General features: G+C 50.8%; 1 protein-coding gene across 8 annotated transcripts in view; it reads left to right on the forward strand.

Annotated features, from left to right (window-relative positions):
• TRMT44 (tRNA methyltransferase 44 homolog) overlaps nt 1-14,687 on the forward strand; it is a 38,349-nt gene that overhangs the window by 2,118 nt on the left and 21,544 nt on the right. For 5 of the 8 annotated variants that reach the window (XR_003795576.1, XR_003795579.1, XR_003795578.1 and 2 more), the window contains exons 2-9: nt 160-274; nt 3,244-3,463; nt 5,407-5,475; nt 6,278-6,385; nt 7,610-7,681; nt 10,742-10,848; nt 12,142-12,325; nt 14,221-14,626. Coding sequence is in view for 1 of the 8 variants with exons in the window: in XM_029235164.1 (XP_029090997.1) it covers nt 160-274; nt 3,244-3,463; nt 5,407-5,475; nt 6,278-6,385; nt 7,610-7,681; nt 10,742-10,848; nt 12,142-12,325; nt 14,221-14,626 (1,281 nt within the window). In the remaining 7 variants the exon portion in view is untranslated. Of the gene's footprint in view, nt 1-159; nt 275-3,243; nt 3,464-5,406; nt 5,476-6,277; nt 6,386-7,609; nt 7,682-10,741; nt 10,849-12,141; nt 12,326-14,220; nt 14,679-14,687 lie in introns of all 8 variants that reach the window. The other 3 variants (XR_003795580.1, XR_003795582.1, XR_003795581.1) reach the window with 1 other exon arrangement.

The raw sequence follows: 14,687 nt of genomic DNA on the forward strand, positions 1-14,687 counted from the left end.
GATGGGCCGTGGCCAGGACATTCGCTGATGTAAATCGAGTGGGGAAAAGCCCTGGGGGTTGAAGGCACGGTGGATTCAGTACTGTTTTTTTTAAGACCGCTTTTGATGAGACTCTGAACTAAGCACTTTAATCGATTATCCCTATCTTTTTTCCCCGAGATGTCCTCAATGGAACCGTAATTTTTTTACCTTTGGAAGAAGACAGTGAAGGGAATTTAAAGGTTAAGACGAGCAACGTGTATCAAATTCAGCTCAGTCAGAGCGAAGGAGAATGGTAAGGACCGAATAACTTAGTCTTCTCTCAGTGATTGATGCTTTAAATCAATGATTTTTTAAAATTAATTAATTATTTTGGGGGGGCTGCATCGGGTCTTGGTTGCTGTGCGCGGGTTTCCTCTAGTTGCGGCGAGCGGGGGCTACTCTTCGTTGTGGTGCACAGGCTTCTCATTGCGGTGGCATCTTTTATCGCAGAGCACGGGCTCTAGGCGCACGGGCTTCAGTAGCTGTGGCTCGCGGGCTCTAGAGCGCTGGCTCACTAGTTGTGGCGCATGGGCTTAGTTGCTCTGTGGCATGTGGGATCTTCTGGACCAGGGCTCGAATCTGTGTCCCCTGCATTGGCAGGCGGATTCTTAACCACTGCGCCCCCAGGGAAGTCCCCAGTCAGTGATTTCTTTAGGCAGCTGTAAGATTCCGGTCACCAAGGAGCAGCAGGGACTCTCCCTCAGGCAGTTCGGGTTTGTGGGAATGTGCTTTCTAGTTGGCATTTCCCTGACGCGTCCTTGTTCCTGTTGGCACCTGGGTGGTCATAGCCTGGCTGGAGGGCCCGTACATTCTGTGTAGGCTTGATGGTTAGCAGCACCTGGTTCTAGCACCGAATTCAAATGATCACAGTCCATTCGTCATTTTGTTATTTCTTGCACCTTGGTAACGGGTGGTAAGTGGAACCTTCTTTTTGATTGTCCACTGAGGCTCACGTGGTCTTAGACGTAGGGCTGTTCTGTGACGTTTATCATAAAAGCAGCAGTTTCATCCGTTCCCTTAATTCCACGTGGTGTTTGGGCCTGTCTGTGACGTTTATCATAAAAGCAGCAGTTTCATCCGTCCCCTTAATTCCACGTGGTGTTTGGGCCTGCCTGGACAGTGTGAGATTTGACTGACTTCCATTTGCTATTTTTTAAATGAAAAAGTCAGAGGAAGGCTAAATCACTTGCTGTTCTTCTGCTGGTGTTTTCCTGAGAGCCACGTGCGTCTATTCTTTCAAGACAGCCTTGGGCATGGGCTTTGCACGTGGTTTCATAGAGAGCTGAGGGGTACATTGGGAAGAGCTTGGTTTTGGAGTCACATAGACCTGCGTTTCCCCACCAGCATTGAGCTTGGGTACGTTGCCTCTGTGGCCCTCAGTCTTCTCATCTCTGAAACGGATTTAATCATTTTTGAGCCCCCCAGGAGGGGGCTGGGCCGGGCTTCCCAGGGACCTGTTGTAGGCTTACACGCTGGGTGGGGTACTCAGGGTCGGCCGGGGTGAAGCCTCTTGCCGGTTGTTAAATGCTCCCCAAGGGGCCTTGCCCCGAGGCCCTTTCCTCTCCCCTGGAGAGTGAGGGCAGACCCCGTGGGAAAGCCAGGTGTGCCCGTGTGGGTCACCCAGGGGTTGCCGGTGGCGGAGCTGCAGGGTGAGCGCTGGAGGCTGCTGTCCCCTCACCTGGTTGGGGAAGCCCGGCCCGAGTCCGGCCGCGGCAGGCGCTTAGTGTGGTTGATGCGGTGGAATCCCAGCCCCTGCGCTCCATGAGCTTCCCAGTGCCCGGGTGGCTACTCCCCATCTTTCCCGGCTGACATCTCCTGTCGTTGCCCTGCCGGGCAGCTGTCACCTGCATTGCGTTGGGAACTGGCCACACCGTGGGGCCAGGTATGGGGCCTTCTCAGCAGAACACGAGTTAAATGGACGTTTGGTGGCTGCCACCGTGGGATGCGTCACTCCTGGTCTGTGCTTGGCTTCAGCAGGACTTCGGTGTGCCCACTGTGTGCTTGTGCTGGGCACCTGGGGGTCAGCAAGGCCTGGGAGAGACAGATGAACGCTCTAATGCCAGGTGGTGCTGGGTGCCGGGCAGAGAAGAGGTGGCTCAGGCCTCTATTCCCGGTCCCTTCATTGGCAAGGGCAACGCTGTGCCCATCGTACCAGGGTGGGCGGGAGAGGCCCCTGGGGCCTGAGCGGGTGAGGGGGTAGCCGTGATGACCCCGGTGACACCTGGGAAATAGCGTGGGGCCCAAGAAGAGCAGAGGAAAGGCCCGAGGCCATCAGCCCCAGCAGGATAGCTTCCGAAGGGGAGGGACGGGAAAGGTGAGCGTCTTGGGGCGTGTTTCTCAGTGGACACTTGGCACCTGTTACTTATGGGAGTGAGCTGTGTCCCTTTGATGCGCCTGGTGGCAAAAGCCTGACAGTCGTAACTCTCACCAGACCGGCGACCCCTTGCCCCTGCCCCTGGCCCGCACCTGCCTCCAGCTCTGCCCCCTCACCCAGCCGCCTGTGCTTCTGGACGCCACCTCCTTTTCTGTGCGCCAGCAAACTTGATGCTTCTCCCCTTCATCGCACTACCTGGGCCGCAGCCTCGGTGGATGTGTTGTCGTGACCTGGGCCCGCGGGTTGCACGTTTACTCGGCGCCCAGACAGCGAGCGCCCGCCGTGATCAGGCACTGCTGGGGCCGGGGTCGAGCGGCGAACAGAACAGACAGGGCCGCGGCCTCTGCATTTTGGTGGCAGAGGACACACGGTGACCTAGAAGGACTGTGAGCCACAGGGACTGTGTATGTGTCCTCAGCTTGGTGACCTAGCGCTCAGCTTTCTGGATGGGAAGTACTCAGTGGACCAGCGTTCTACATTTGGGTAGCACATGTGAAATGTATAAAACCTAGAAAAGTTAAATCCATAAACGTTTTAGCATCTAGCTAATTGGTGCATGAAGTGGGAGGTGAGAGGAACTTTGTCGTTGGGCTGATGGGCTTCGTAAGATGTGTAAATGCATTTTAACAACGTTTGCAAGAGAGGAGGAACTCTTTCTGCTTTTTAAATGTGTTTTTCTCTGTAGGATGAGAATTCTGTAACTAGTTCCAGATTGTCTTGTGTTTGGGGTACCATATTTTGTCATCGTAGCTGTCTTAGTTTCTCTCTTCTTTTGGCAAAGAAATGTGTAATTAGAAAATAAGAATTGAAACCAGCTCTGCTTACTCATATTTCTCTTATTTTCAAAGGTTCATATCTGTTTTAATTTTCTGTCCAGAAAGATGGCATTCAGATGGCATTGTGTATCCCAAACCCACCTGGCTTGGAGAAGAGCTGCTGGCCAGATTGGCCAGGTGGTGTGTGGAGAGCAGGCAGAGTGGGTTCAAAAGCACCCTGTCCCTCATTTCCATCATGAAGTACAGCAGGGTTCACCAGGCGCTTAAAGAGAAGTATAAAGACATGGCCAAGGTAATTCTGGACAGAGACGTCTGTGACTTCCCCCACCCCCACTGACACGAGGTGATGCACCAAGCTGCTTCAGGTGACGTTGTTTCGCCTGTGTGCTACAAATGCAGACATTAAGTTAAAATATACCCACCTAAGGCCCCACATCGTAGCCTGGACTTTGACATAGTTAGGGATGCAGACCATAAAAACATTGGCAGTTACGCTGTGGAAAAGGATTTGGTTTTTGTGTTTTGTTTTGTTTTGGCACGTTACTTTTTTTTTTCAAGAGAACAAAAGGAGAATAATTTAATTTAAAATAATTGAATATTTAAATACTAAGTTACCATAATTCTTTAGTATAAACATAAAGGTATTTGAAGAAAATATATGAAAAATTAAAGTACAAAAGCATATACTTCCAAAAAGGAGACCAATTTTGTAAAATGTCCTTAACTTGAAGATGTAAAAAGAAGGTAACCACAAACATCTGTGTATTCACACCCAGCTTAAGAAATAAAGTATCACAAGCATATCTCCATTTATTGTGCTTTGCAAATATTGTAGTTTTTACGAATTGAAGGTTTGTAACGGCCCTGCACGGAGTAGGTCTGTTGGCGCCGTTTTCCAACAGCGTTTGCTCACTTCATATCTCTGTGTCACAGTTTGGTAATTTGCACAATATTTCAAGCTTTTTCATTATTATTATATTTGTCACGGTGACCTGTGATCAGTGACCTTTGATGTTACTACTGTAGCTCACTGAAGGCTCAGATGATGGTTGGCATTTTTTAGCAATCAAGTATTTTATTTTTTGGCTGCACCAGGCAGCTTATGGGATCTTAAGTCCCCAACCAGGGATTGAATCCACGCTCTCTGCTGTGAAAGTGCTGAGTCTTAACCACTGGACTGCCAGGGAATTCCCAGCAATAAAGTATTTTTTAATTAAAGTACGTCCGTTGTTTTTTTAGACGCAGCGCTATTGCACACTTGATAGACTACTCTGTAGGGTAAACGGAGCTTTTATATGCACTGGAAGACCAAAAAATCTGCGTGACTCGCCTTACTGCAATATTTACTTTGTTGGGGTGTCTGGAACTGAACCCGCAGTATCTCCGAGGCGCCTGTGCTAACAGAGTTGAACCTACTTTGTACTCTTCCTGTTCGTATCTCCCTCCCTTCTCCTAGAAGTAACCACAGTTCATCGTTGCCACGTATTTTTGTATCAGTCCCCTCTTGCTGTGTAGCAGAGCATCCCCCAGAGTCTCAGGAGTTCCTGCTGGGGCTGGCTGACCTCGGCTGGCCTCGCCTTCTCTCCCAGGTCCTGGCCTAGCGCTTCTTCATTATCTTGCTGTTTAGTACCTTTAAGAAGGGACTTCTTTATTCTTCCAGCTTTTAAAATTGTCCTTGGCGAGATGGTTCGTCCAAACTCTCTAATCCACTAGACTGGAAACAGAAATCTGAACGTTTAGTATTGGCCATCGGTTTTTTTCTCACCTGCCAAACTCCCGTTCTGCACGTTACTGATGTTAATAACAAGGCCTCACACTTGCACGGCCAGTATTTTCTAGTTTCACAGTACCTGCTGGTCATCCTGCATGGTAATTAAGGCAGAGTCAATCCCCGCTCTACAGATCGGGAGACGGGGACAAACAGCTGAGTGACACTCCTGACAAGTGACGGCAACTCGCTGACAGACCAGAGGGTGCAGCACTGACCTCCTGACCCCTGCGCCTTTGCTTCCTCGACCCCCCCGCCCCTCATTTCCTTGTCTGTCATACTTGTCTAGATAAGTGACGAGGGTAGCATAGCTCAGCATTTTCCTCTGATGCCCAGCGGCCCCACCTAAATGTCTTACAGACAATGTCTTTACTCCACAGTCTTGCTTCCGACTCCATTGGTCTTGATGTGTCCTGTTACACACAGATGCGGTGAAAACTTAACACATGCCCTTGAAAATGTTGTAGGTGTGGCCTGAAGTAACTGACCCTGAGAAGTTCGTGCATGAAGACGTGGCTCTTGCTGCCTACCTGCTGGTAAGGCTGTGCGGGCTGGGTTTAGGTGGAAGGGCGGGTGGTTGCTCCGGGCAGCTCAGGACTTCTACAGTTCTGTTGGCCAGGGTTGGTTACACAAGTGATTTTTTTTTTTAACTTTGCATGGTGCTTTTGCATGAATGTAGAATGAGTCTGAATTGTGAAATGTAACCTCAGGAATTGAACTGAAGCAGTGCCTTCCTAATTAGTAGTCAGCACGGAACACGGAGATGCTGGCTGCGTTTGGGAGCTGCCGTCAGGGCCTATCTGATACGCACATGCCTACCTAGCAGTCCTCGCGTTCGGTGTTTCCAGTTCTAGACCTTCTCGGCTGCCTTGCTGACCACCTGGATCTGGGCAGGCCTTTAACTTCGTAGTCTTGATTTTCTCATCTATGAGATGTTTAGAGGAGATACCTTGCAATTGCCTTTCAGCCGTAATTCTCTTAGTCTTCGAAATAACATTGCTTCTCAAAGTATACAACACTTGAAGAATTGAGAGAACGCCTGAAGGAACTGACAGTAATCTGTACAGCTCTTGCCCAGAGATGACCACGTGAACGTGGACTCTGGGTGGAAGAAGAAGGCTTTGACGCCCGCGCAGCCTCCGGCCAGGGCCGTGGGCGGATCCCGCCTCGCTCTGCTCACCCGGGCATCACATGCGCGGAGGCCCAGGGCCTCGGAGGAGGCCGCTCCTCCTGTTGTGGGAGAGGATCTGCAGTTCCAGGTGGGGTTGTGTCTGAATTACTCTGGGGTGAAGTGAATCACAAACTGACTTTGGTTTTTTTTTTTTTCTGTTTGCTTAGATTCTATGGGAAGAAGAGAGAGCTGAGCGGGGAGAGACAGCCAGGCAGTGCTTTGTCGACCTCGGTTGTGGGAACGGCCTCCTGGTCCACATCCTGAGCAGAGAAGGGGTAAAGCATGCTTGGGGCCGTTTCTTGTACCTTCGCTAGAGCGTCTTCAGGCCCAGCACAAGGTCTTTCTCTGCTGGTCCGATCGGGATTCAGAGGTGGCCTGGCTGTCGGCACAGTGGCTGGTTGCGAACTCTGTGGAGTGGGCAGCTTGTAAACAGGACCAAAGACAGCGGTCTCGTTAGACTAGAAGAGGGTTCTCAGACACTCGGCCTGCGGAACAGCACGCTTTCAGCAGCTCTGATGCTTTTGTTGTCAGTATTTTCTTTGGAAAACCCACCATTTCAAGGCCCAGAGAGGGGAATAAAGGATAAGGTGGGTTCTGCCCTAGAGAAGTTTAGATTCTAGCTCAGAGGACAGTCAGGCACCCATGTATTGTATTGATACACATACACATGTAAAACTGTGATAGTCAGTCTTGCACCCATTTTCTGGATTGTGAAGCAGAGGCATTGAGAGCTGAGAACAGCCCCGGCCCTGGGAGCAGTTCAGGACTCGCAGGCGTCAGCTCTCCCCTGGCGTCTCGCGGCGTCCGGCGAGGCCAGTGCACTGGGTGCTGGCCCAGTGAGCTTCGTGCTTGAGAGTGACATTGGGGATTGAAGCCCAGTCGTGGTGACCCGAAGGCTGGTTTTCTTGTGACCGTAGCATCCTGCCTTATGGACAGACACATTTGTCCTCACCTGTGGGACTTTGGAATGGGGTTGTTAGACGGGGCTTTCTGAGGTGCTTTGTAAAAGAGTGAGGCTGCAGTTGTGACCCCTGTGAACAGGTTGTCTGTGGGGTGTTAGCGCATCTGGTGGTGACTAGGAGCCAGTGGGTGGAGACATGGGGGTGGGGCCCCGGGGGAGCTGCGTGTGGTCAGGGTGCGCTGGATGAGAACGACCCTGAGGACGAGGCTCGTCTGGGGGCTGGAAGAGAAGGTGAGCCCGAGAGCTGAACTTGACCAGCTCAGAGGAGCCGGCTCCCTTTCTGGGCAGGCGTACTTCCCGGGGCTGCGCGTGGCCGTGGCGGTGTTCGCACGCCTTGGCTCTGTGCCCCTTCACGAGGCTCGGCAGCACCGGTTCTGTCTGTGCCCGCAGGACGCGAGTGTCTGTTCTCAGCAGCCGAGGAGCTGAGGGTCTCCTGCACTTAACGCAGGGGGTGACGCCTGCAGAGTTTGATCTGTTCTCGCTCATTTACTGTGGTGTACTGACCTGGACCTTTGATTCCTGAAATTCCTCGTTTCAGCATCCAGGCAGAGGGATTGATGTCCGAAGACGAAAGGTTTGGGACATGTACGGACCAGAGACGCACTTAGAGGTACTGGCGCTGTCCCTGCCCCTGACCTCAGCGCGGTTATTTGAAGGGGTGTCTCTGTGTGCGGGCCAGTCAGAGATGCTCATAACCACAGCAGTCCACATTCGTCTCAGTGCCCTGAGACTGTAGAAGCGGATGAAGCTTTAGACCTCCACAGCCTTCTGGTTAAAGCGAAGGAGGGATGCCAGAGCCGGAGGCGTGTCCCCTCCCGCGGGTCTGCCGCAGGCCCTTTGCATCTCCTGTGGGTGCCCGAGGGGGCTATTGGCTGCCTGGGTGGCGGGGGCGGAGGACGACCCCTCCTCTGCATCTCCTCTGGTGCCTGGGACAGGCCGCATGTTCAGACTTCCGCTAGGCAGTGGGTGCCCACCCTGCCAGGACTGGGCCGGGGCGGGGGCACCATGGGCGGTCCCACTCTGTGAGCAGCGTGGCCAGGAGTGGCCTCCAGCAAGACGGCGAGGAGTCGGAGGAGGGGGGCGCAGTGGAGTGGCCGTCCAGCGGGGACGGACAGCACGCCTAGCCTCAGCCGCGACCGCAGGGCTGCAAGGGCCCCGTCCGCCCCGCCGTGGTCCAGAGCAGCTCTGAGCCGTCAGAGAGGGGGGTCTCCTCCGCAGCGCCCCACGGCAGGTCAGGGCTCTAGCGTTGCCCGGCGTCGGTCTCTAAGAGCCCAGGCCTCGAAGCCGGCGGGGGAGCGTGGCGGTGGGGCTGCACGCTTGGCCCCGGGGCGCCATGGGGCCTCTGCTGTCCAGCTGCCCGCATCGCCTCTAGACCCTGTCCCCGAGCGAAGACGCGCGGGGGTGACCGGGACGCGACGTCTCATCCGCCCGAGGGCAGGATGCTGACTGGAGAAATGAAAAGGGCATTTGCTTTTCGTCGTGGAGAATGTCAGGAATATACCGAAGTGGAGAGATGCCCGCGTGCCAAACCCCAGCAACTCATCGGCCGCCTCAGCGGTTCTTTTGTCTCACCCCTCCCCCTCCCCGACCACAGCGCCAGGCCAGCCGTGGCTTCCAAGCAGGTCTCGGGTATATCATTTCATCTGTGAAAAGAAAACGAAAGTTTCAAGACTTATTTGGATATTTTCTCTTTGCCTTTCTATTAAAGTTGAGAATATTCTTGCAAAATGTAAAAACATTCGAGGAAGGGAGGTTCGTTGCAGCTGCCCGACAGCTTTTTATTTGCTCAGTTTCTCATTATATATTTATACTTTGTTTTATGCTACAAGAGTTTACATTTGCTTGTATATTCATACATTACAATAAATTAGAACATTTAAAAAAGTCTCAGGTTTGAGGAATGGTGGTAAACCAGATGAAGGACTGGGGAGGCTCTGCAGCTACATGCACAGACCACGTGTCCTTACACAGGTAATAAAATTGGGCTCTGAATTTCGGTGAGGCTGATGGTCAAAGCTAAGGGAATAACGTGGTTGATTCCCAAATCCCGTGTCCCAGGAGAAAAAGCAAAATTTCTTTGGGTAAAAAGTTCACACAGTAGTTGAATAGGCTCTGTTTAAATCATGACCCCACGGAAGAGCTGGCTGGCACAATGTGCCCCTTGGAGAACAGGTAGAAGATTCTGGTTCTTTATTCGAGGTTCCCTGTGGAGTGGGGGAAACCCCACCCCATCACTCAGTGAAGGCCTGCTAGTAGGAGTGCTGTGTCTCACCTCTTGTGCATTTTTTTCTCGTTACACCTGGACCTCTGGTCGCCGAGCTGGAGGAAGAGTCCTGCATCTTCCCGTGTTAAATGTGAGGGTGGAGGCTGGCAGGTAGACAGGTGGAGCTTTCTTGTCTAGCATGTTGTTGGAAAGAAAACTGTAAACGTGATTGTAATAATTATTAAGCGTAATTCGTTTTTGTAAATATAGACCATTTAAAGAGGCAGGCAAATTTAAATGTAGAATGGGTGGGAAGAAAGAATAAATGGTATTAAAAGTTTGTTTTTGATAGTATCAAAAGTTTGCCTACTTTCGAATTACGCATAGACCATTTTCAGTATGTCAGCATTTTAATATATGTGAAAATAGAAGCACATATGCTTATTCAAGAACCAAAAAGATGAATTTAAATTCAATTTTTATATCCGTCAGCTTTGCAAAACACTCCCGTGGCCTTCAAAGTGGGGGTTAACATCACATCTTCCCCATTTGTTCTGACCGAGAACTAACACGTCTGCTTACTTGCCGTGGGGGTTCATTCTTCAATTCTAAAATTAGTGGATTTTGAGTGGTTATATAGTCTCTCTTTCCAGTTTTTTTTTTTTTAACCCTTTGTTTTACATTGAAGTATAGTTAATTTGCAGTGTTGTGTTAGTTTCGGCTGTACAGTCTCCAGTTCTCACTGACATCTTCACCATTGAGACTGTTGACTTTGATAATTAATGACGGCCTGCTAATTAGCAGAAAGGATAAGGTGTTCACTTAAAGTTCTTAAATCCTCAAAGCAAGCTGTTCCCAGCTTAACTACGGAAACTATCACAGTGGTGAGCATGCCTGTTTGGTGGGTAAAAACTTGCTGTCTGAGAGTTCACAGAAGGTAATAGTGTAATAGCAGAGGCTGGTGCGCACTTCTGCAAATTCTTCCTATATTTTTCATAGATGCGCTCATTCCACGGGTTGTGTAAGTGCATCAGGGTCTATGTCAAGTCAGCCTCAGACCTCCCAGCTTTCCGCTCACCCCTCCGCAGGCCGTTTCTTGTCCCTCCTGTCAAAAGTAAAGTGGTTCACGTGTCCCCTGTCTCCTTTAGCTGCTCTTATGTTTATGTATAAAGGCTATTTTTAATATCAAAAGAAGAAGAGCATCCAGAAGTGTTGTTGGCTCATCGGCACAGCGATGATGCTAAAAGTTGTCAGTAGCCGTGCCCTCGGGCAGGCCGGGCTGGGCACACACCTCCTCACTCCTGGCCCAGCTTCTGCCTTTTGCAGATGAAGACCTGCAGCCCAGAGGGGCTGAGACCGGGCCGGGAACAGCTGCGGCTCTGCAGGGGTGGTTGCGTTTGTTGTTTCCCTCCGTGCTCTGGTTTTATTTACTACATGTTTTAGTCTTGTTCTGTGTCTGTCTTTTAGGAAAGTGCAATCACACCAAATGATAAGACCCTCTTCCCGGACGTCGATTGGTTAATCGGAAACCATTCCGATGAGCTAACGCCGTGGATACCTGTGATTGCGGCCAGGTGAGTAGGTGGAGGTGTTAGCACAGTGGTGGCTGGGGATGTTTTGATGCCTGAACCTCGCTGTCCAGAACCGTAGCCACTGGCTGCTTGTGGCTATCGCGTACTTGAAACGTGGCTGGTCCAGATTGATGAGATGATAATCTGCTGGATATATTGGGTTAAATTTAAAATAAATTCCACCTGTTTTATTTTGCTATTGAAGATACGGATACTAGAAAATATAAAATTATGTATGTGGTTCACATGTTCACATTATATTTTCGTTGTGATTACTTCCACAGTGTTTATATCCAGTGTTGAAAGATGTGTTTTTCCTGATAACAGGAGGGTTTGTCTTTCAGAGTAGAGACCTCTGCTGAAATGTTTTGTCTCAATTTTGGGCTCTCTGCCTCGGTCAGACTTCTTTAAGATGCACGTTACCTTGCTGCCCTTTCACATTTCATTGCCAAGTCTCTTTTATCCCAGGTTCTTTTGGACTGTTCTATTTATTTATTTTTTTAATGCCCTCCCCCTCCTTTTCTTTTAGGTACAGTTGATTTACAATATTATATAGTTTCAGGAGTACAACGTAGCGATTAAACATTTTTTTGGTCATACTCTATTTGTAGTTACCATAAAATGTTTCCTGTGTTCCCTGTGCTGTACAACATATCCCTGGAGCTTATTTATGTTATACATAGTAGTCTGTACCTCTTAATCCTCTACCCCTGCCTCGCCCCTCCCCGCTTCCCTCTCCCCACTGGTGACCACTAAGTCATTCTCTGTATCTGTGAGTCTGTTTCGTTTTGGTTATTTTCATTCGTTTTATTTTGTAGATTCAGCATACAAGTGATAATGTACAGTATTTGTCTTTTCTCTGTCTGACTTCATTGCACTAAGCATAATACCTTCCAGGGCCATCCTTTTGGACTGTTTTAGAATAATATAGGTCAAGGAGCAAATCATAACCTTTTTTGTGCTTACCTCTGAAATTTCCTGTCCAACAGCTGAAATCTCCAAGTACTTCAGAAAGTTTTAGATTACAGTTGATGATCATAATTGCAATAGAAAAAAATATTTTTAGTAAAAGTAATTAGATTCGTATTTTATTGAAAAGATGTTATGCTGCATTGTTTCTAGAAATTAAATTGGGGAAGGCTATAATTCTTCTTTTTATATAAAAAACAAAATTAGCCAGTAGCACATCGTTTGCATTTTGCCCGGGCACACTATTGCCGCGTGGCTTTCTGAGGACTTTTCTTTATTGAATCTCTTTAAGACTTTGGGTTTCCGTGTCGCTGATTGTCTTTGAAGGTCTTCCTACAACTGCCGCTTCTTCGTCCTGCCCTGCTGCTTCTTTGACTTCGTTGGGAAGTATCAGCGGAGGCAGAGCAAGAAGACCCAGTACCGAGGGTACCTGGATTTCATCACCGAGGTGGGGTCGACCTGTGGCTTCCACGTAGAGGAGGATTGTCTTAGGATTCCTTCCACCAAGAGGGTGCGTCCTGGTCACCTGGGCTGTCCTCGGCGGGCGACACCGAGGTGTTTAGATGGAGAGCTTGGGGCCGTCCTTGTCACAGAACCGTAGACGACGCTGGGATGGTTGCAGGTGTGACTGTCCCAGAGGTGCCCTTGCTGATCCCAGCATCCCCATCTGTCACTGGCGGGTCCGGAGGCTTGTTCTGTGCCTGCAGATCCCCTGCTTTGCAGGCGCTCTGGCACTTCCTTCTCCCGCCCTGTGGCAGCTCTGCAGGAACCCTCAGCAGGTCTTCATCCCTTTTCCAGAAACTGTGACTGCCCCTCGGGGATCCTCCCAGAGCGGGTATCAGCTTGGCTTCTCTACAGGTTTCTGGCCATAGTGCTGCCTGGGGCTGAACGCTCTAACTTCTGACTTAGGGTCCCAAATTACTGGCTGAAATGGCTTCAGAAGTTCAAAAGGATTTCACATTTCCTCATTAAAAGGCTTATTAATTCAGATTTGCTTGAAATGAACTTTTCCAGGTAGAAATTGACCCTTGCACTGCCTGTGACCCTGCCAGGTGGTCGGGGCCGACCTGCTTACCACGCAGGGGGCTTGAACTACTGAGAGAGTCAGGGGACCATTGACGTTAGTTTCCTTAATCTCTGTTAACTTTCTTTCATGAGACTCTGTGGACGTCAGTGCTTTTTGTGAAAAACTAAACACAAAAACCTGTCACCCGATCTCAGCTTGATCGCGTGATGGTGGTGAAAAGGATCGAAGGTTTGAGCTTGACTCTCGACTTTGCCACTTCCTGGCAGTGCGTTCGGGGGCACATTACAGACACTCCCTGCCTGTGTCCTCACTGCCAACTAGGGAGGAGCAGCTCGCCGGCTGGTGCTGGGCCCTCGCTCAGGCTCACCTGCCTGCGCTGGGCCCCTCTGTCGGCTTCAGGTACCATTGCTGTCGCTGCTCAAGATCGTTTGGAAACGTCCTTTCGGGCTCACCTCTAGAGCCTTCACGTCATTCTCTTACATGTCCTCTATTTTGGCAAGTCAGTCTTCTGAGGTTGGAATGGAATTTTGCTGGAGTTTGGGTCACGTAGGTACGAGGATCCTACAGTTTTGCTGTTTGCATTTGCTATTCCGTTACTGGTTGCTGGAGACCATGGAGCATTGCTTAATCTCTCCGAACCTCAGGTTTCCTATAACTGGAAGGTTCGGGGGTCAGATGCAAGTGCGGGTGTCCACACACAGCAGCTGTTAATTGGGGACTGATTACGTGCCACGCCTTATTCCACGCACACAGAAGTTGTCACCTGCCCGAGATCACACACTTGGCAGGTGGCACAGCTGGAGAGCAGTGAGGGGTGGCTCTGATGCAACCAGATTCGCCTTCATCGGGTTCAGGCCCGGAGAGGACGTCCAGAGACGCTGTACCCACTGCAGCCTCGCCGGACGGGGCCTGGCTCTCCCCGGGGCTCCTGAGGGCAGCCTTCGTCTGGACATGTGAACGGGGAAGGGGACAGCGTGAACTGGACATCCCCGCCATGCCAAGTGCTCTGCTAGGTGCACACGTGCTCTCCTCGCTCTGGCAGCGCTGCCCCTTGAGAGCCCTGCAGGGTTACCGTCAGGGTCTGTGTGTGGGGCGGAAGAGGGGTGCAGTGGGATGCGGCTGGTTGGCTCAGTAAAGGTGACCTTGGTCTGTCGTGTTTGTTAGGCGCTGTGGAAGTCAGGAATGAAGCTTCCTGTGGGCTTTTGCTGATAGTATATTAAGTCATTGGTTGGTTTGACTTTTTAAAATAAGGATTCTTTTCATGATAGGTGTCGAAGACTTATGTGGAATTTATTCTCCAGAACAAGAGAGTTCCCTGGAGAACGTTAAGATACTATTGGAACCTGCTAAAGTACTTCCTGTGCTCTTTTCACGTGTAGGTGTGTCTCATTGGGAAATCCAGAACATACCCGCCCGCTGGAGAAGATTCTGTGGATGAGCAGAGAACCCGCTACATTAACAGCAGGCGGGGCAGTCCTGTGAGCCCACCTGGCCAGGTCCCTGCCCCTCGTCCACCCGGGGCCGCCGCCGGTGGTGCCGATGGCCCCGAGGGTCATGGAGCCCTGGACGCCGGGGCCGGGCACGCACCAGAGTCCCCTGCCGAAGGACTCTGGCTGCCTGGATTTCGCCCCAGAGAAAAAGCCAAGCGCGTGAGGAACTGTGCCGCCCTCCCTCGAGATTTTATTGGCCGAGTGGTTTTGCAAGTGGCGAATCTGTTGTTGGGCGGAAAGCAGTCAAACGTGACAAGCTCTCAGAGCAGGAGCGCGACGGCCTGGAGTCGGGGAGGTAACGGGCACCCTGGGTCAGAGCAGGAGCGCGAAGGCCTGGAGTCGGGGAGGTAACGGGC

The sequence above is a fragment of the Monodon monoceros genome, unplaced genomic scaffold (assembly GCF_005190385.1).
Source record: "Monodon monoceros isolate NGI ecotype Baffin Bay Population unplaced genomic scaffold, NGI_Narwhal_1 Super_Scaffold_20, whole genome shotgun sequence".
NCBI classification, from domain to species: Eukaryota; Metazoa; Chordata; class Mammalia; order Artiodactyla; family Monodontidae; genus Monodon; species Monodon monoceros.